This window comes from Seriola aureovittata, chromosome 20 (assembly GCF_021018895.1).
Source record: "Seriola aureovittata isolate HTS-2021-v1 ecotype China chromosome 20, ASM2101889v1, whole genome shotgun sequence".
NCBI classification, from domain to species: Eukaryota; Metazoa; Chordata; class Actinopteri; order Carangiformes; family Carangidae; genus Seriola; species Seriola aureovittata.
The window spans coordinates 23,162,088-23,182,087 of NC_079383.1; the positions used below are offsets into that span (position 1 = coordinate 23,162,088).

A 20,000-nucleotide genomic window follows, 5' to 3' on the forward strand; every position below is an offset into this window, starting at 1 on the left:
ACACACACACACACACACACACACACACACACACACACACACACACACACACACATATATACACATACACAGACAGTCGCGTGGCTGATTCTTTCATGTACAGATTTTGAGCGTTAGCATTTACGTGGTTTCTCGTTGAACACTGAACACACCTCAGTACTGAGGGTTCTGTTAGAGAGCTGGTTCCAGGTCAGTCAGTCTGACACTCCTGTGTTTATATATTTATCCACCGTCCAACATGTTGAATAAGAACTTGAGTTGTTTTTAATCCTCTCAGGTCTTTTCTCAACACACTTCTGGAACTTTGTGATGTCACAGCGAAGCAGTCACCAAGCCCCGCCCACCTGGACCCACCATCCAAACCTTGCAGGATTTGGTTTCTCTGAGTGTTTTCACCTGAAATCTGCTTTATTTTTATTGGATCACTCAGAAAACAGTCAGCCAATCAGAAGAGAGGCTCAGAGCCTCCTCTCTTCTGATTGGCTCACAGACCTGTTGTTATTAGAGCTCCAGAGAGAAGCTTGAGAGAGGAGATGTAAAACTACACTGAGATGGTTTTTATATCTTCTGATGGATCAACACTTCAAATAAAACACAGAAGAAGAAACATGAGCTTTAAATATTGAAATTCTCTGTCTAGTGAGTTTTTCTCTCTGCTTTGTGTTTATTTTGTGAATTTTCTTACTTTCTGTTTCCTGTCACTGTCTGTCACTTCCTGATGTATTGATTAGATCTATGCTACAGATCATGATGTCATCAGTGTTTCTCAGGTGTTGTTGAAGTGTGGACGAAGTAAATGTCCAGCACTGGTGAGCAGGTGTTGTGTCAGCTCGAGTCTCTGAGGCTCTTCAGGCTTCACGCTCACTATCAATAAATCTAATCAATCCCAGACTGACCTCACATCACATCACATCCCTCCTGAGACCAGGCTCCGCCCACATGTTCTGTAACTGCTGCTTTTAAATCTCTCCTCAGAGATCATTTATATTTATCCGCAGCACCTGTGTCACTTCCTGTTTTCTCGTCGTCCTCTGTGATCCAGATTCTTCTGTTAAACCAATCAGAGCTTCCTGTCTCCGGCGTTCCCTCCCGCGGCTCCCCTGGTAAAAGATTTGTCTCAGCCTGTCACCACATGTGGAAACCTTCAGGTCACGGAGCTCCGAGCTCAGGTCAGGACGACCAGGACAGTGTGTCTGAAACCAGGTCCACCAGCACTCCTCCCTCTCTCTGTTCAGAAATAGACTGTGGTGAAGCAGCATCAGTGATTCTGACGTCACCTTCACTCACACGTCCTGTTGGTGATTCAGGTGTGACACAACCTCAGTGATCTGAGTGTGACCCCGACATGACCTCTGGACGACCCTCAGACCGGTTCCTTTGACTCGTAAAGCTGCAGGATGAGCACGATAGAAACATCTTCACCTGTGCGTCTGTCTGTGTGAAACAAAACAGGAAGTCAGTGTCCACCTGATACCTTTACACACTGACGCATCGCAGCAACGGGCTCTATCAGCACAGAGTGTCCTCTTGTAAGAGGTCAGAGGTCACACACCGACTCACTATCATTAGCTCCAGTTTACAGGAGACACAGGAAAAGGAAGGTCTGCCAAAAACACACCTGAGGAATACGTCAGAGATGGACGTCCTCTGTCGTCTCTGAGAGATGGAGGGATGAAGAGGAGGAGGAGGAGGAGCAGGTGACACCGTTGCACTGGTACAGAGGAAGTCGTGCATGCAGGAGAGAGAGAGAGAGAGAGAGAGAGAGAGAGCTGGTCATCACTCCTGACTGAACAGAGCTTGTGTGTCGTGTCTGACAGTCTGCAGGTTTACTCCCATCACCGTCCCCTGCTCCTGAAACCACCACTCTATAATTCAAATAAAAAAAACAAATATAAAGTTTCATTTTCGTGAAAGTCTCAAGTCATTTCCTGAAACAGCTGATCACTGCAGCTTCTCTCACACACAGGAGGAAACGTGAAGCTGAATCTGATGGGGACTATTTTCAGTGGCGGATTAATCCACATTTGTCGCTGTAGTGAGGCAGCAGGGCGGTGTGTGTGTGTGTGTGTGTGTGTGTGTGTGTGTGTGTTTGAGAGAGTGACTGAGTCAGTATGAACCACAGTGTGTGTGAGATGGAGCTCAGAGCCAGTTTAACGTTTGTTTGTTTGTTTGTTTGTTTGTTTACAGGTGAAACACAACGCTCTGATACAGGAGATGAATCATCCAACAGCAGGACGCATCGCTGTACCTGGTCAGCACACACACACACACACACACACACACACACACACACACACGTCCTCTCTCTAACCTTAACTTTCTGTCTTTGACACCAACTTGTTAAATGACATTTTCCAAGAAGTGTTTTCCTGTCCACTGGGACAGACATGGTTATGGACACACAAACACACACACACACACACACACACACACACACACACACACACACACACACACCTGTCCATGGGGACTCTCCTGCTTGGTTGGTTTGATGGATCTCAGTGTGTTTCCACTAAGAGGAAGCTCTTTGTCCACCACCGTGTATTTACACTGTAATCTATCTTAGACCGTGTGTGTGTGTGTGTGTGTGTGTGTGTGTGTGTGTGTGTGTGTGTGTGTGTGTGTGTGTGTGTGTGTGTGTGTGTGTGAGACCCAGTAGGAAGACATTCATAATGAGCAGAGGCAGGTGTGTGTTGCGTTTGGTGTGGAGCCAGTCGGCTCGGCGTCACAGAGTTTCTTATAAAACCAACAGAATCAAAGTGACACTAACTTCAACACGAAGCCTGTTTCACAGCGACTTTAAAGCAGGTCTCTGATTGGTCCACAGCCTCGTGCTGGTTGTTGAGTGTAGGCCAGGAGCTCCGCCCGCTCAGCTCCGTCTCTGGAGGAATTCAACAGGTACAAGGACGTTGTCCATGATCCTCTTCATTCATGACTACGATGCCTCCTGTGTTTGTGTGCAGAGGTGTGTTACCAGGGGCGACCCAGACTCACACATCGATTCCTTCCTCTGATTCGTCCTCCCCACAGACAAACACACCAGCTGATTATAACCAGGGAAACACACTGTGATGCTGACGGTGGTTAATTAATTAGTAACTTATCAAACGTGTGATGAAGCAGCAGCTACAGAAAACAGAGAGACATGAGGCTGAACAGTTCAGATACGTGAGGGCTCACTATTTGGCAGGAAACAGGTCACTGTTGTCCTTTTTATCTAATGTGTTATAACAGGTTATAAATGAAATATAACGTGTTAACAAGCTAATTTATAAACGCGTTATAAACCATAAATCGACATGTTGGTGCTCCAGGGTTCACTCATCAGCTCCGTCCAGGCGACCAGGGTCGCTGATGAAGAGACTGTCCTCGTGTTGGCTGGTGTGGGCGGGGCTTAAGGACGCAGAGGTCACAGGAGGTCACACTCATTAAAGGAACAGTTCAACATTTTGGGGAACGTTGTCTCTGAGAGTTGGTGAGTGACAGGGCGGTTTCCATCTGATGGAGTCACAATACACAACATCTGTCTGTGGTCTCACACACACACACACACACACACACACACACACACACACACACACATGCTGGTAACATGTAACATGACGTCCCTTGATGCTCCATGATTGTCCTGTAATCTTCCTCTCCTGTGATTTACACCGAACCACAATGTGAGAGGAATCTCTGTGTGTGTGTGTGTGTGTGTGTGTGTGTGTGTGTGTGTGTGTGTGTGTGTGTGTGTGTGTATGTTGGTCAGTCTGTTCAACGCCTTAACAATATCCTTTTCTTTGCTCTCTACGTTCCTTTTCTGTTCTCCATCTTTGTTTAGTAAACAACACCAGGCACAAGTGAGTGAGTGTGTGTGTGTGTGTGTGTGTGTGTGTGTGTGTGTGTGCCTGTGTTGTCTGTAAGTTGGAGGTTAACTGAGCGTAAAAACGTGCAGCTCAGAATATTCATTGGCCAAACCGTCCTAGGCATTTCTCTCTTTGTGAATGTGTTTTAGTGTGTGTGTGTGTGTGTGTGTGTGTGTGTGTGTGTGTTTTGTTTTAGAGCCGAGAAATAACTCCTGACAAACATCTAGAGAAGTGTGTGTCAAGACGTTATATAATTGGAGAAAAGACCGTGATGGACGGATGAAGGAGGCGGAGCCAGATTTAAGTTTTTAAAGGAGCTATATGTACGTTTTTGCGATTGCTACATAGCTAGCATTAGCATTAGCAGCTGTTTACTCACCAGTCTAGAACAAATGTTGTTAGTTCAGCATCAAACTTCACTCATCAACATCTGTCTCCAGAGGTGGGAATCCACTTTCTTGTTTTGCCTCTTTTTTTTTACTGACGTTAGCATGCTAACCAGCTAGCTATCGGCCCGGTCAGCCTGTCTCGTCACTGCAGCGTCCAGTCTGTCCTGAAGACGTAGCTGCTCGGACGCATTATGACCTGCTGTATTGTAAACACAACGATGGCTGAAGCTGTTGGTGGGACTGGTCAGTAAACAGCTGTTGATGCTAACGTTAGCTACGTAGCAGTAGCTAAACTTACAGGCAGTTCCTTTAAATGGTTCAAACCTCTAGATAAAAGAAGATGACTTCCTTCTTTCCTTTGATTTTTTCTTCCTTCCCTCTTTTCATTTCTTCTTCTCTTCTCCATTACATATTAACTTACTTCCTTCCTTCCTTCCTTCCTTCCTTCCTTCCTTCCTTCCTTCCTTCCTCACGGACACATCGATGGACAAACAGATGGAGGACAGAAAAAATTAAGAACTGAATGAATACAGATATTACATAATCTTATTTTTAATTATTTGCCCTGACACCCCTACACACACGCACGCACGCACACACACACACACACACACACACAACACACACACACACACACACACACACACACACACACTTGTTGAGCGTCATTGAAGTGGAAAACAGGTTGTTAATGGTTTGAAAATAGAAGAGCTGTTCACACACACACACACACACACAGACACAGTCATGCATAAAACCATGCAGGGCGGCACACACACACGTTCGTGTGATCATGCACGTGTGGGCTCAGACACACACACACACACACACTGTGACTGTGAGAGTTGAGCTCATTAGTGCTGCTCTTTAAAAAACAGCTGATTGTTGTGAGTTTCCATAAATAAACTGTTTGTTCTCTCAACCGTCCGAGTCCTCGCTCTCCTCCTTCCCTCACTTCCTGCCCCCCCCCCCCCCCCCCCCTTTTTACCTCTAAAACTTCACTGTTAGAAAATCATAATGGGAGCGGACAGCGACCACTGAGTGTGATTCATGTGGCGGCTGCTGTTTGACTCACAGAGCTGAACATACACAGGTGCAGGGTCACATGACAGAGATCACCACATCACAGCAGCAGGTGTGTTGGTGGAGGAGGGTTCACGTCCAGGAAGTAGCACTGTGTTGTAACCTCGGATGGTTAAAGTGGAGGCAGCATTGTGTGGTCACTTTAATCTGTGACTGTTATCTGAATGAATTTCAAAATAAGACGACGGAGCTTTTATAGTTGAAACATTTCAAATCTACAGAGCATGATCATCAGAAAACAAAAAGAGCCTCCTTCTGTTCATTTACAGATTTATTCCCAGTTTGTCTTTCACCTTCATGAACTCACTGATTATATTAATTATATTTACAGCAGCTGTTTTCAGATCAGCTGAGGCTTCAACAGTTTCTACATGTTAATATGATCTGAAATAATAAAGAGGAAACACAAAAGCTGCTGTCAAGAGTTTGTGACACACACACACACACACACACACACACACTCACACGTGAAATATGTATATAATATATAATCTAATCCTACTGTAGATTGTGTTTCATCACTTGTATCGTACAGTTGCTTTTTCCAACTTGTCTGATGTGCAAATAAAGTTAATTTGAACTTGAGGGGGGCAGATAGCGGATGTGGTTGGAGGCATCGTTCCATCTGTAGTTACTGCTGGAACACACACACACACACACACACACACACACACACACACACACACACACACACACACACACACACAGAGTGGATGAGGCTGGTTTTGATAAAGAGGAGGATGAAGAGGGAGAGAACATTGTTTGTGGGCACTTGTGTTTTTTTCTGCTGGGAGAGAGCTGTGTGTGTGTGTGTGTGTGTGTGTGTGTGTGTGTGTGTGTGTGTGTGTGTGTGTGTGTGTGAGTGTGAGAGAGAGAGAGAGAGGTTCAGTGTATCGCCCCCTAGAGGCAGCAGAGCTCATTACAGCACCAATATGAAGAATGAAGGTGCTGGTGGTTTATCTGAGAGTTTGTCCTGGGGGGCGCCAGAGTTTAAAAGGTTAAACCTCTGGAGACCAGGAACCAGATTTAATGTTTTGTTGTCTAATTAATACAAACTTGATTTGTCCAGTAATACGATAATACAGGTTTGATTTGATCAGTGATGACATGACCTCACAAGAGCCGTGACATCACAACACGTACCTGTATCTCTTAGCTCTTTTATTTTAACATTATCAAAAAATAAACAAACCTGTTTTCATTTACACGTCCTCCATGTCTGGATGAATTCAGTCTATAATCAATATAATCGATCAGTTACTGTCAGTGAATCCCAACACTACCTGCAAAGATCTTCTTGAAAGACTTTTAATGTGAAACATCTGCAGGAAGTCCTGCTGGTCATTCTGACTGTGAATATTTAGTGAGAGGAAAGAGTGATGTCATTAAAGAGGGGTGTGGTCAAATGACGTGAAACTAAAGTACAAGATATTGAACAGTGATTTACCCGCTGGTTGTTTTTGCGTCTTCAGGTCCGGCCGTTCGATTCAGCAGCTTCGCCCCCGGTGGACCGACGCCCCCTCCTGTGATTGGTCAGCACACTGTGCAGGTGCTGCGGGACACCCTGTCCTACAGTGATGATGTCATTAAGACGCTGCTGGAATCCAAGGCGGTGGCCCAGAACCAAGTGTCCTGATTGGCTGAGGAAAAACAAGCATAAAGGGAATCCAGGAAATTCACCCCACATATTGATCATTGATCAGCTCAGATTTTCAAATTACTGTGAATCACAACATTTGAACTTGTGCTGCTCACTGATGGAGACCAGACACAGAAACAGTATTAACAGAATTATTTTAATATTGAGAAGTTTCTACTATAACATTTCTTTAAATTATACAACGTGTCATCAAGTCTGACGTTTCCTACAAACTGTGAAGAACAGTTCAAACTGATCGTCTCTTCATGATGATTTAAAACTGAACAAATGGTGTTTGTTATGAATAATAATGTTATTGAACAGTATTTGGAAACACTCCTTCTCAAATGTCACTTTACTGCCTATAAAAAAGAATATATAATGATTGTTTATTGCACTCCTGAAATAATAAATAATGTTTTTGAATAAAACAATGTGAATGTATTATGTAAATTTATATGATATATAAATTGTATAACTAATGACATCAGATGGTTTTAGCAGCGTGACGTGTTCCAGTCACACTGTTTAACTAGAGTGTGGATCAGTGATCACATGGTGCGTTCGAATACACTTTCAAACAAATTCACGTCATTTTTATAGGCGTCTAAATATCATCTGTACTCGAATAATCACTCTGGAGCAGGTTTAAGTCAGTACGTAAAGTTTATTAATCATAATAATATATAATAGTAATGACTGGTGAGGTTCCTCAGGGTTCTATTCTTGGGCCCTTATATTTCCGTTGAGTTGGAGCTACATGGATTATTTTTGATTTTGTCTAGAAACATAAGGAGGGAACCTTCCTCATATTAACACAGTAAACAAACAGAAACATCAGATCTCCATCAGGTTCTTTACAAGTTCTCCATCATCTGAGCTCTGCCTGGATCTGTTGATGACCTCTTCTTCTTCTTCTGTGGTGGTGGTGGTTTAATGTCAGCTCCAGCAGCTGTTTATCTCCATCAGCCAGTCATTATTCACACAGCAGCAGAGGAGGAGACAAGAGTTTACTCATGTTTTATTTGAACCATTGTCCAGAAATTTGATTAGAATATGCACAAATTTGGACAAAATCTGAACGAAAAGAACCTGAAAAAACCTTTTAAAAAATGTGTGTAAACCAAAAGTAGGAGGTGAAAGAGGCTGAAAAGCTGAGAGGAGCTGCAGAAATGGTGACAGTTTCACATTACATGATTAATTGTTGATATAAACATGTTGATTAGTGCAGCTTTAAATTCTTTCTACAGGTGTAAACTGTTTGGATGTCAGGCGACGAGCAGCCTCGTCTACAGTTACTGTTCTGGGACACGAGAGGGAAAGTATTGGCTGTTTGCTGACGTTAATAATCCCTGATCATCGCTCAAATGACGGAGACACATCAGAAGTAAAGAAGTGAACTCCCAGCAGGTTGATTCATCCTGCTGCACGAGCTGATGTCTTGCTCCTTTCGGAATAAACTGTAGGAAACGCTGAGGCGGCCGCTGATGTCGGAGGAGAGGCGGCCCGACAGTTTGATTAATTGGGAAGAAATCCTCCAGTCGAAGGCGGATAAATCAAGCGAACGTGATGTTTACTGAATTCGAGGAAATGTGACGCATCTGGACGGCGACAGAGTCATCGGGGGAGATGCAAACTGACATGTTTATTTGAAATTTGGGGGAGGAGAGGGGGAGGCTCAGGTGTGATTCATCACAAACCGGGGACTTACTGTATCCTCACCGTCCAAAAACCAACAGCTCTGCTCCAAGATCAGATGTCCTCTTTCTGAGAGGAGTGATACCTCTTACAGGACGTCATGACATGAAACCAATCAGCAGCTCTGAAGGGAGCTGAAATAAACATCTGCAGCTTCATATTTACTTAAACATGATAGTTTTTAAAGATATTCCTGAAAACACAGTTGAAAATCTGTCAGCCCTGATCCAGGACTGTCAGGCCTCATCACAGCTACCACAGGAAACTCCGACATTTCCATCATATTCATTCATAACATTTGTAACTGGGGGAATATTAAAAGTATAAACTCATTTGAGGGAACGGGATGTTGAAGACACTCATGTATTGTTCTCTCATGGTTTGTATTTTACAGGCTGATTCCAGTAGTTTGAGATGAAATATATCTGAAGATTCTCAGTCATCCAGGTCGAGGTTGTTCAAGAAAAGTTGAATCGAGGGCTGGACTTGTTTGTAGATATTTGAAGACATACCTGAAGAAGTTGAAACCTCCTCAAGTATCCACAACCAAGTCCAGCTGCCCTCCAATCAACTGTTCTTCAATGAGAAGTAAAATATTGAAGTTGTACGACCTTCAGAAGAAGAGTACGCTTTCACTTTCAAACCTTTTGTTGACCAGATGAATAAGATGTGAAAAGTCCAAAAGATTAGAGAATTTTACAGATTTATTTTCGGGTTTCGTGGTGGGCTGGGGTTAAAGTGGAGGCCGCAGTATTTCTTCTCTGGTTTTGACCCTGTCTGTAGTTTGATGGTGAAGAACACCACAGAAGAATATTGAGCAACAGTTTGAGGATGTGGGATTGACTCCAACATTAGGAAGTCGGCGATAAAGGAAGTGTGGTTTTATGCAAAGAACTGAAAGACACAGCAGTTTGACGAAAGATCTTCAACCATGGTCCACTTGTTCCCTTTTTCCAGAGGTTAAACCACATCATGGTCTTCCTCGTCTTTAAGCTGGTCTCCGCTCGCAGTGTTCGGGTCGTGGCGCTGCTCTCACTGCAGACAGCCGACCTGCCAGACATCCAACCAGTCGTTCGGGAGCCAGATCGTTGAGGGTGAGACTCTGGTCAAACTGAACGTCAAACCAGAACCGATCTGGCAGCTATTTGGCAATTCTAAAATGAGTCAGAGGAAACTGACTCAGGGCTAAAATGGGTCTGAATCTGAACAGCGTCGGCCCGACTTCAGGCCTCCTAAGACTTAGGCCTCAAGGTGTCTCCTAAGAGAAGGAGCTGTAAAAGTTAGAGAAGTTAAAAGCTCAAAAACTTACATATAACACCTTTAAGTTCCGGTCCTACCTTTTGGCCAAACCTGTTATTAATTAAAAGTAAAGTTAATGGAGTTTGGTGGAAAGATGCTCCATTTCTAAAATCAAACATCTTTGAAAGAAAATAATCTGCCACCTGATCAATCAATCAATCAATCAATCAAACTTTATTTGTACAGCACTTTTCATACAGACTGATGAGCTAAAAAGAAAAAGACGAATCAATTAAGAAAGCTGAGAAATAGATACAATAAGAATAGATTTAAAAAGCTGTAATAACATTTGCAAACAGACAAAAAAACTTTTAATCAGTGATAAAAGAACAGATAAAACAATAAAATACAATTTAATGCAATAGATTAAAGTGACTAATGACCAGTTTTAATTAAAAGACGGGCTGAAGAGGAACGTTTTGAGTTTACGTTTAAAAATGTCATCACTTCCTGCTGCTGTCAGGTCGTCATGGAGATTGCTCCATCGGCTCAGAGCGTAACAGCTGAAAGCCGCCTCCCGTCCATCACTACACACACAATTTTCTGAATTTCAATTTTTGAAGTTTGGTTAAATATGCTCCTTTCTAAAACTGAACCAGGAGCACCAGACCCCGACAGGCTGTCCACATACTTTTGGCCACATACAGGATTGTACAAAAAGAAGACGTTAATGCAGCGGACTTCTGTTGTTTCTGTTTGTGTTGTTTCATAGACGAGAACAGGAAGCTTCACACAGACACTGCTGCTGCAGAGTCTCTCTCTCTCTGTCTCCCTGTTCTGGTCATGCTCGGCCGCCCAGTTGGCTGCCTCTGTGTTGAACTCGGTGTGTGTGAGAGAGAAATTCGGATGTACGTAACTCACCAGCTCTTTAAGTGTCCCTTATTCCCCGACATCTGGAGTGTGTGTGTGTGTGTGTGTGTGTGTGTGTGTGTGTGTGTGTGTGTGTGTGTGTGTGTGTGTGCAGGAAACGAAAGTCTTTCTGTCCAGCCTAATGTTGAACACAGACACAGTTATATGAGAGAGACAGGGACTAATATAACGTTTGGTAACACTGACACTGAGGTCACAGTCTGACTTCACATCAGTGGATAGAAATGATACTTTTATTTTGAAGGGTTACATTATAGGTACTGTGGCTGCGGTGTGTTCACCTGTGAAGCTGCTCGGTGCCTCGTCGACCCACAAACATGAAACACAGGAATAAAATGTCAAGAATATCATAAAGTGAAGTGGAGGAATGTTCCAGTTTATGATCAGAGTGATGGTGCTCACTGCGTTCTGCTGCGAGACGTCTCCTCTGGGAGTAAAGTACTTTTTACTTCCCATTTTGATTACTTACAATAGGTACTTATACTTTACTCAGGTACTTCCATTTCATGGTACTTTCATGGTCCATTTCCTCTCTCACATGGTTTCTGTTAAACAGCTGTTCAGGGTCTAAAGACGCAAAACTACCAATATTTTATTGATAAAAAAACAAGATCAGAGAAAAGTCTGAGTGATCTGATTGTTTCTTCAAACATGTGACGACCCCTCACATTTATCTGGTGACCCTTGGAGGGGCCCGACCCCTGTGTTGGGAACCCGTGGACTAAATAATCAAGTGTATGTGACGTAGTTAAAGCAGCTACAAACAGTAAAATGATTCAATCATAGATCAGTCATAGGAGACAGGAAGTACTTTTACTGTGACACTGTAACTACAGGAAGCTGGTAGTACTTTTATTTTGTAATAGAGTATTTTATGTGAAAACTCCCCGCCTGAGCATTCTGCATCACAACTCACTACACTGACAAGTAACACACACACACACACACACACACACACACACACACACACACACACACACACACACACAGAGTTGCAGGTTCAGCTGGAGTGTGTGAGGTGTTTACGACAGACTCACAACTTGACACACAAATATGAAGAAAACACAGATGCAGACACACACACACACACACACACACACACACACACTTGGGGCTCGGGACTCCCTCATATGACGTCCAGAGGGAGATTCTCTGGAAACCACTTCCTGATGTGGGCCGGATGGAGAGAGAGAGAGAGAGTGAGAGAGAGAGAGAGAGAGAGAGGAGAGAGAGAGAGAGAGAGGAGAGAGAGAGAGAGAGAGAGAGGAGAGAGAGAGAGAGAGAGAGAGTGAGAGAGAGAGAGAGAGAGAGGAGAGAGAGAGAGAGAGAGAGAGAGGGAGAGGAGAGAGAGAGAGAGAGAGAGAGAGAGAGAGAGAGAGAGAGAGAGAGGAGAGAGAGAGAGAGAGAGAGAGAGAGAGGGAGAGAGAGAGAGAGAGAGAGAGAGAGAGAGAGAGAGAGAGAGAGAGGCGTTGTGCAGCTGCAGCAGCTGGATTTGACATTAAAGCAGCCGCGACCCACGATGCACTGCTCTGCATGCTGGGAGCCAATAAGAAGACAGGCTTCACTCTGTCTGACGAGCACACACACACACACACACACACACACACACACACACACTGTCGGCTCCAGTCTGGACAGGATGTGTACTCTCGGTTGCCATGGCAGCGGCGTCTTTTTTCCTCTTCCTCCTGTTCCGCTGTTGGTTCTGAGAGGAAACGAGAACGAGATGGATTCAACAGAGACGCTCGGTTCTCTCTCTGATCGTCAGCTGTTAGAGACACACTTTATTTACATGAAAAACCTTCTTCATCATCATCTTCATCTTCATCATCATCTTCATCTCTTCATCTTCATCTTCATCTTCATCTTCATCATCATCATCATCATCTTCATCATCATATTCATCTTCATCATCATCATCTTCATCATCATATTCATCTTCATCATCATCTTCATCTTCATCTTCATCTTCATCTTCATCATCATCTTCATCATCACCATCATCTTCATCGTCATCTTCATCATCATCATCATCTTCATCATCATCATCATCATCATCTTCATCATCATCATCATCTCATCTTCATCATCATCATCTCCATCATCATCTCCATCATCTTCATCATCATCTTCATCATCTTCATCATCATCTTCATCATCATCTTCATCTTCACCTTCATCATCATCTTCATCATCATCTTCATCATGTCCATCACGACCTGTCGCATCAAGTGAAACCATCAGAAAATGGCGGCGATGAGAAACACCTGCCCTCGGTCACAGTCTGCTTGCAGCTCAGGTGAGGCGCAGGTGAACTGTTATTTATAGATGATCCATATGTAAGATGAACGTGTCTCCATGTAGCGTCCATGTTCTGAGTCACTGGTTCACACCGGTCTCGCTGGACCTGGGTCAGAGGTCGGACCCTTCAGACCTGAGGGGGGGGGGGGGTTCTGAGCTCCCCACCTGCTCCAGCTGCTGAAGTAAAAGTCTGACGCTCCTCAAACTGCTTCAGTTTCATGGGAAAACACGACGGCGTCCTCGCTGTCGGCCCGTGATTGATAGCACGCAGTAAAAACACATGAGCAGTGGTTTTATGAAGGCAGCTGCAGGTAACTGTGGATCACGTGACTCTTTACAAGCTCCGTGAGAGGAGCAGGTGACGACCTTTAATCACAGGCTACAGGCCGTCGCTTTGGAAACGGATGTCAAAGTAAAACTTTACAGGAGGAAAGTTAGAGATTAAAATCTGATCAGCACAAACAGCCAGAGCGCTAACTGTGCGACCGTTAGCGGCGGCTAGTTAGCAGCAGCACGCAGAGAACTCTGGTTCTTTGTTGTTTCTTTGAAGCTTCTTCATATTCGGTCGCACGTCTCTAAAAGCCTTTTATTAGAACGCTGTGGCGCCTGATTCAGGCCCGGTCCCGGCCCAACCCAGCAGCTATGAAGAAAGACAGAAGGAACTTTTTCTAACTTCTTATTCTCTGTTCGTTGCTGTTACACTTCAGATCTTGAGGGAGCAACTGTAGCATCACCTGATCTCCCCCTGGGGATCAATAAAGTATTCTGATTGATTGTTTTCACTGTGAGGAGCATGACCTGGTGGCTTGGTTCACGTTGCGGGTCACGTGACTTGTATCAGTCGGGTCTGGAGTTGGTTTAGAGGTTGTTGGTTCCGGTCCTGAACCTGAACTTTGCAGGTTCCTGGATCCTGAGCCGGACTCTGCAGGACCAATAAAAACGTATTGATCATGTCGTTGACGTGATCCAGTGAGTCTGACTCATGACTCCTGTGACAGAGCGAAGCGTCTCCAGCTGTTTGGTGTTGACGAGCTGAAGGTGACTCACACTTCCTGTTCTCAGCTGTAATGACGCTCATTAAGACCCCACCCTCCAAACTCTTCCTCCTCCTCCTCCTCCTCCTCCTCTTCTTCTTCTTGTTTCACGCCACATTTTTCTCCCTCCTCCATCTGGCCTCATTTATCTCTTTAATCTTTTATTTTCTCCTGTTTGAGTGTTTTCATCACGTTCACCTGCCAAGCCACTGATTTATTGATTTATTGATTTATTGATTTATTCTTACTTCTATCACACACCTCATATTATCACATATAGTCACAAAGCAAGGAAACAGGACGAGAAACTTTAATGACATTTACACTCACGATGAGTCGACACAGGAAATTAAAACTATTTCAATAAGAGATAAATTCAGTTCAAGCTAACGAACGTTTCATGCTGCAGGTTGGTGAACGTCAGTACGAGCTCGGCGCCGTCAAGACGCACAGTTCGTCCACGACAAGAGAAAAATAACTGGGACACGAGCTACAGTTTATTCCACCTGCCCTCACGAGTCATTTCAGGGAATGTCACCTGTTCACTCCGACGCTTCTCATTGGAAGTTAATGGACAGTGAAGACGTTAAAATTAGTGGTTGATTAGAAATGATTCATTTTAAATCAGATTTAAACCCGTTTTTACATGTTTTATAAGTGAGACTTTATTCTTTTATTCATGTCAACCTTTTTCTGCAAAGTAGAATTTGAATATTCTGACGGTTGAGGTTCAGCTGGTTCACCTGAGAGCCTGAAATCGACCAATCACAGCCTCTTCACCAGTTTCTCATTCTGCCTTTTCTTTCTTTGAACTCTTTGCTCTCTGACAATCGGGACCATCGACCGTGACACTCGGTCCAATTAAAATCCTACAGTCTTTACATCCCGACCCCCTGACCCCCCACCCCCCCTGCCCTCGGTCTGAACTCTGACAGCGAAGGTTCAGGATCAGAGGCGGCGTTCATCCGCTGAACAAAACCAAGACCGTGACCTTTGTGAGTCTAATGGTGGGGGGTGGGGGGTGGGGTGGGGGTCTGTCCCCGCTGAGGACGAGTCACGTTTCTGCTCGTCGTCGACTCAAACTGAGACACATGTCCTCCTCTGACACTGACCTACAGTCAGACCCCCCCCCCCCCCCCCCCCCCCCCCCCCCCATTTGATGATGATGGCTGGTTCAGTTTAACATACACTGATTAGGAGCAGGTACACTCACACTTGTGCGTGCCCCTAGAGAGTTGAAGGTACCTGGTTGTAGAAGGGGTTTTATTTTGAAAAGCCCAGACTCTAATAATAGATAATGGATCTAATAATAACACAGTGAACCATCGCACACGTCTCAGCTCGGCGTGACTCCGCCTCCCTGTGAGAACTCGTCCAACGGCCGCTTTCCTCAAACTTTCCGCCTGAGTGTTTGAAGCACACTGACCTCCACAAAGTGAGCAACACATGAAACAAAGGGGGTGGGGGGGGGGGGGGGGGGGGGGGGGGGTCATTCTGGGTAAACTGGGCCTCACACCATTCAGAGAAAACAAGAGAGAGACCAGAGAGGACACACGGTCACAGGGACGGACATGAACCGGGCGAGGACGTCCGACAGCGGTTTCTAAGAGTTATAAATGAGCCGACCTCTGACCTTTACACTAACACACAGACAGATGGATGTTCAGATTTCAGATTTAAAGCTGCACTGTGAGTCGGACTCGACCCGCGGGATTCGCCAAACCCTCTCGTGACCCGTCGTGTGACAGTCGGCGAGGCATTCAGGGACCCAGTTCACCCAAATCTATTGTACGGTGGAGTTTACACTGGAGGTCCAAAACCCTGAACCAGTAAATAAGACCTCACATCACCTGAACCCTGCGTGGACCCGTCCCTCTAACAAAGACACAATACAGACTCCCGCCTGAACCGGGCCAAAGGAAACAAAGACACAAAGACGTTATTCAAACCAAAACCATCTTAAACTTCTGCTGCTCTCCGTCAAATCACTCAACTCCTCCTTTGTTCACAGGAAGATAAAAGGTGTGTGTGTGTGTGTGTGTGTGTGTGTGTGTGTGTGTGTGTGTGTGTGTGTGTGTGTGTGTTGACAGGTTCAGATAATCCAGTCAGTTTGAAAATGAAATTTAAAATAACGACATTCACAATCAGCTGCTTTAGATTCCAGCTTTGCGGATTAATAATCAATAAAGATGGTGAAGTATTTTCTTCAGGTGGAGTCGGATGAACACGAGTCACTAAACGAGGGTGGGGGCTGAGAGAAAAGTAAATGAAGGGTTCTTCCTCTGGGGAACATGAGCAGTAAATGAGGTTCAAATGTAGGAAATCGTGACGTCAGTCTCCAGGAGACCATGAATATTCACAGTAATTCAGATTCAGAGAAAAGTTGGATTTGATTGTTGTTTGAGAGTGTGTGAACTCGGAGCTTCAGAGGACACGGCGGAGCGAGACGCCCGACGCTGTGACCCGACACAATAGGCGGTTTGAATAGGAAACAATAGAGGCTGTAATATTTAATATTGAGCAGCTGTGAATCCCATCAGAGAGTGTGCTGTGTTTCATCAGCCTGTCAGACCACACTGAGGGCCTATTGTTGGACCTATATGTCTGCAGAGGTGAAGAGAGTTCCACACACACACACACACACACACACTGACTTCACTGTGTGTTTTAACTATTAAATTATATTTTACATTATTGTAATAAATCAGGAATCAAATAAAAATGAAGTTACTGTTTTAAACTTTCATAGATCCTTCAGGTCCTGGTTCTGTTCAGGGTCGACTCTTCATCTTCAGTTCGTTTACAGAGTCGTGTTAATTACAGCTGATTGTTTCCAAGCTGTCAGTCAAACTCATGAGAAACAGTCTGCAGCCGTGAGTCCTTCAGACGCTGCATTCATCTGTGATAATGATAATGATAATGATAATAATGATTATAATAATAATAATAATAATGACAATAATAATGATTATAATAATAATAATAATAATAATAATGACAATAATAATAATGATAATAATAACAATAATAATAATAACAATAATAATAATAATAATAATAATGATAATAATAATGAGAAATATGAATCTGAAATGAATGTTAAATGTAATGAAACATTAAGTTATATATGGCTAACTGTGCTAATAGCATCGCTGCATCTCTGCATCGCCATGGAAATAAAGCCCTGTGTGTTTCAGATTGTGTGTGTTTGTACGCAGTGTGTGTGTGGTGTGTGTGTGTGTGTGTGTGTGTGAGACGTTAACTACACACACACTCTTCTTCTTCTTCTTCCTTTGTGAACAGAGACATCAGTGACTTCCTCTGCTGCATCTGGATTTATTACATACACACACACACACACACACACACACAACACACACACACACACACACACACACGTAGCCACAGACGAGAGGTTTCAAAGCATAAAATCACTGACCTGAGGGTGTTTGTGTGTGTGTGTGTGTGTGTGTGTGTGAACATGTCCTGATACATAATGGTAATGTGATCAAAGTATTTACAATATCAGTTACACAGTGTGTAAATGTCCTCCATCTGCCTGTGAGTGTGTGTGTGTGTGTGTGTGTGTGTGTGTGTGTAAATGGTCTCCATGTGTGCAGACTGTGAGAGCTCTGCAGCTGGAGGGGACAATAACTACACACACACACACACACACACACACACATACACACACACTCACACTCACACTCAGCTGTGAGGTCAAAGTTCATACGTTAGCTGAATGGAAACTGTCCTGGTCCATTTCCACTGCTGTAATAGACGTGTGTGTGTGTGTGTGTGTGTGTGTGTGTGTGTGTGTGGTGTGTGTGTGTGTGTGTGTGTTGTACTTTCTCTACTGTTACTTGAGGAAGTCCTATGAACACTTCCTTCCTCTCCGACACACCCCCACGCTGCAGCAGCTGGAACATCTGGAGATGTGTCCTCCGTTGTCACATGTGTCTCTTGTGTCTTCAGATCATTAGATGTGAAATTCGCAGGTTTTGGAGTTTGTCCTTGAGGCGACGCTTCTCAGTTTGGAGCAGGGTAGATATGGAGGAGGAGGAGGCACTACCTGTAAGGACAAAGATCCAGATGTGATGATGCATTACACCAATGGGATGAAATAGTCTACACTTCCTGTCTCCTGAGTGGGCGTGGTCTTGATTTCTTGTTCAGGTCAAACACTGGATACAGTTTGAATTTACGCCTGATTTTGCCGCTTGTTTTTATCCGATCAACGCAGAACTGGATGATATCATATAATAACAACAACAACAACAACAATAACAACATGTGACTAGTGATCAGGTCACATGATCAGACTCAGACCTGCATGTCGTCCCCCGACTTCCTGTCTGTCTTTACTGTCACTGTAACAAACATGATCTTATACCTGATGCTTCAGGTTGAATTTGCTGCAGATTGTAAACTCTGTGATGGAGAACTGTTACATGAATAAATGATGTGAAGGTGTGCGTCACCTGTGTTCAGATTAATGAGACGTCACCTGAGATTAGAAATGAGCAGAGACACATTACAGACGTTTCCTGTTTCTCTCAAATTAAACTCAACAGTTGAATTTTTATTTGGAAAATTCAAAAGAAGAACAATTTTACTATTTAATTCATTTTCATTGATGTTAGAGAGAAATGTGATTAATATGAAAATGTTTTGTGTGTGTGTGTGTGTGTGTGTGTGTGTGTGTGTGTGTGCAGCAGGGTGGAGCTTGCTCAGCTCTCTCTGGAGACATAAAAGTTTAAAGCAGATCTGGATTTTATTTTACTGTCTCCTGCTTTTCATTTTCCCTCCGAGTGTGAAAAGATTTTCCTGGTTTCCCCTCTCAGGAGCCGGCGAGCGGCGGCCGGTCAGGCTTCGTCCTGCCCAAGTGTCCTCGAGCAAGGCACCGAAACCCTGACCTCCCTGTGCAAAACTCACACTCACATGTTTGGCATATTTGGAAACTTTCAGATCCCCTTATTAAAGCCTGAACAGATCATTTCGCTCCACTGACAGTGAGGATGTTCCACGGTCTGAAAAGCTCCTGTAGGTCCTGCCTGCTGCCCTCAGTGTGGTCTGACAGGCTGCACAGCCTCATAAAACACAGCACACTCTCTGATGGGATTCACAGCTGCTAAATATCAAATATTACAGCCTCAAACTGCGTATTGTGTCGGGTCACAGCGTCGGGCGTCTCGCTCCGTCGTGTCCTCTGAAGCTCCGAGTTCACACACTCTCTGATCCTCACTGCTCGTAGGTTCCTGTTGCTTCCAGGGTGAAACCATCCCGGGGTCGTTCACCTGTCTCACAGTTTATTTCTGAGTAAAATGACTCGTCATATTATATATGTATATTATATATTATAAATGTCCCTGGTTTTCATTTGAGAAATCTGGTCACCTGATCAAACTGCTATTTCTCAAATTTTAGGTCCCAAGATGATAAGAAGTTTAAGAGTCTTTCTTCCAACGTGAAACACATCAGGTCTAATGTAACGACGGTGAATCAGCTGTTAGAGGGTGAAGTCTTTTCTGTTTTGGTTGTTAGGCTAACAGTTTCCTTCTGTTTCCAGTCTTTGTGCTAAGCTAGGCTAAACACACCCCGGGCCGATGTCAGTGTGGTCCTTTAAGGTCAGTGACCAGACTTCACCGTCACGCTCCTAAGGCATTGTGGGTCATAAAACTGCACTGTTCCCATGAGCCTTTGCGTCTGGATGAGCTTCAGCTGTGGGTGTGTGTATGTGTGTGTGTGTTTGTGTGTGTTTGTGTTATGTATATGTCAATGTTTGGATGAGTGTGTGTGTGTTGTCTGAAGTGCTGCCACAGGCGGACGGGTGTGT

At 44.2% G+C, this 20,000-nt stretch overlaps 2 protein-coding genes across 8 annotated transcripts in view; one reads left to right on the forward strand and one right to left on the reverse strand.

The window, feature by feature from the left end:
- The window catches only part of LOC130160996 (NACHT, LRR and PYD domains-containing protein 12-like), a 347,054-nt gene that overhangs the window by 70,119 nt on the left and 256,935 nt on the right, over nt 1–20,000 (reverse strand). The window lies entirely within an intron of this gene.
- sugct (succinyl-CoA:glutarate-CoA transferase) overlaps nt 1–20,000 on the forward strand; it is a 76,861-nt gene that overhangs the window by 50,836 nt on the left and 6,025 nt on the right. For 2 of the 4 annotated variants that reach the window (XM_056363919.1, XM_056363924.1), the window contains exons 13-14: nt 2,188–2,251; nt 6,796–7,396. The exons of 1 other annotated variant lie outside the window; for it this stretch is intronic. In XM_056363919.1, the coding sequence (XP_056219894.1) occupies nt 2,188–2,251; nt 6,796–6,959 (228 nt within the window). In that variant the 3' untranslated portion in view covers nt 6,960–7,396. Of the gene's footprint in view, nt 1–2,187; nt 2,252–6,795; nt 7,397–20,000 lie in introns of those variants that run through there. One more of the 4 variants, XM_056363921.1, reaches the window with a different exon arrangement.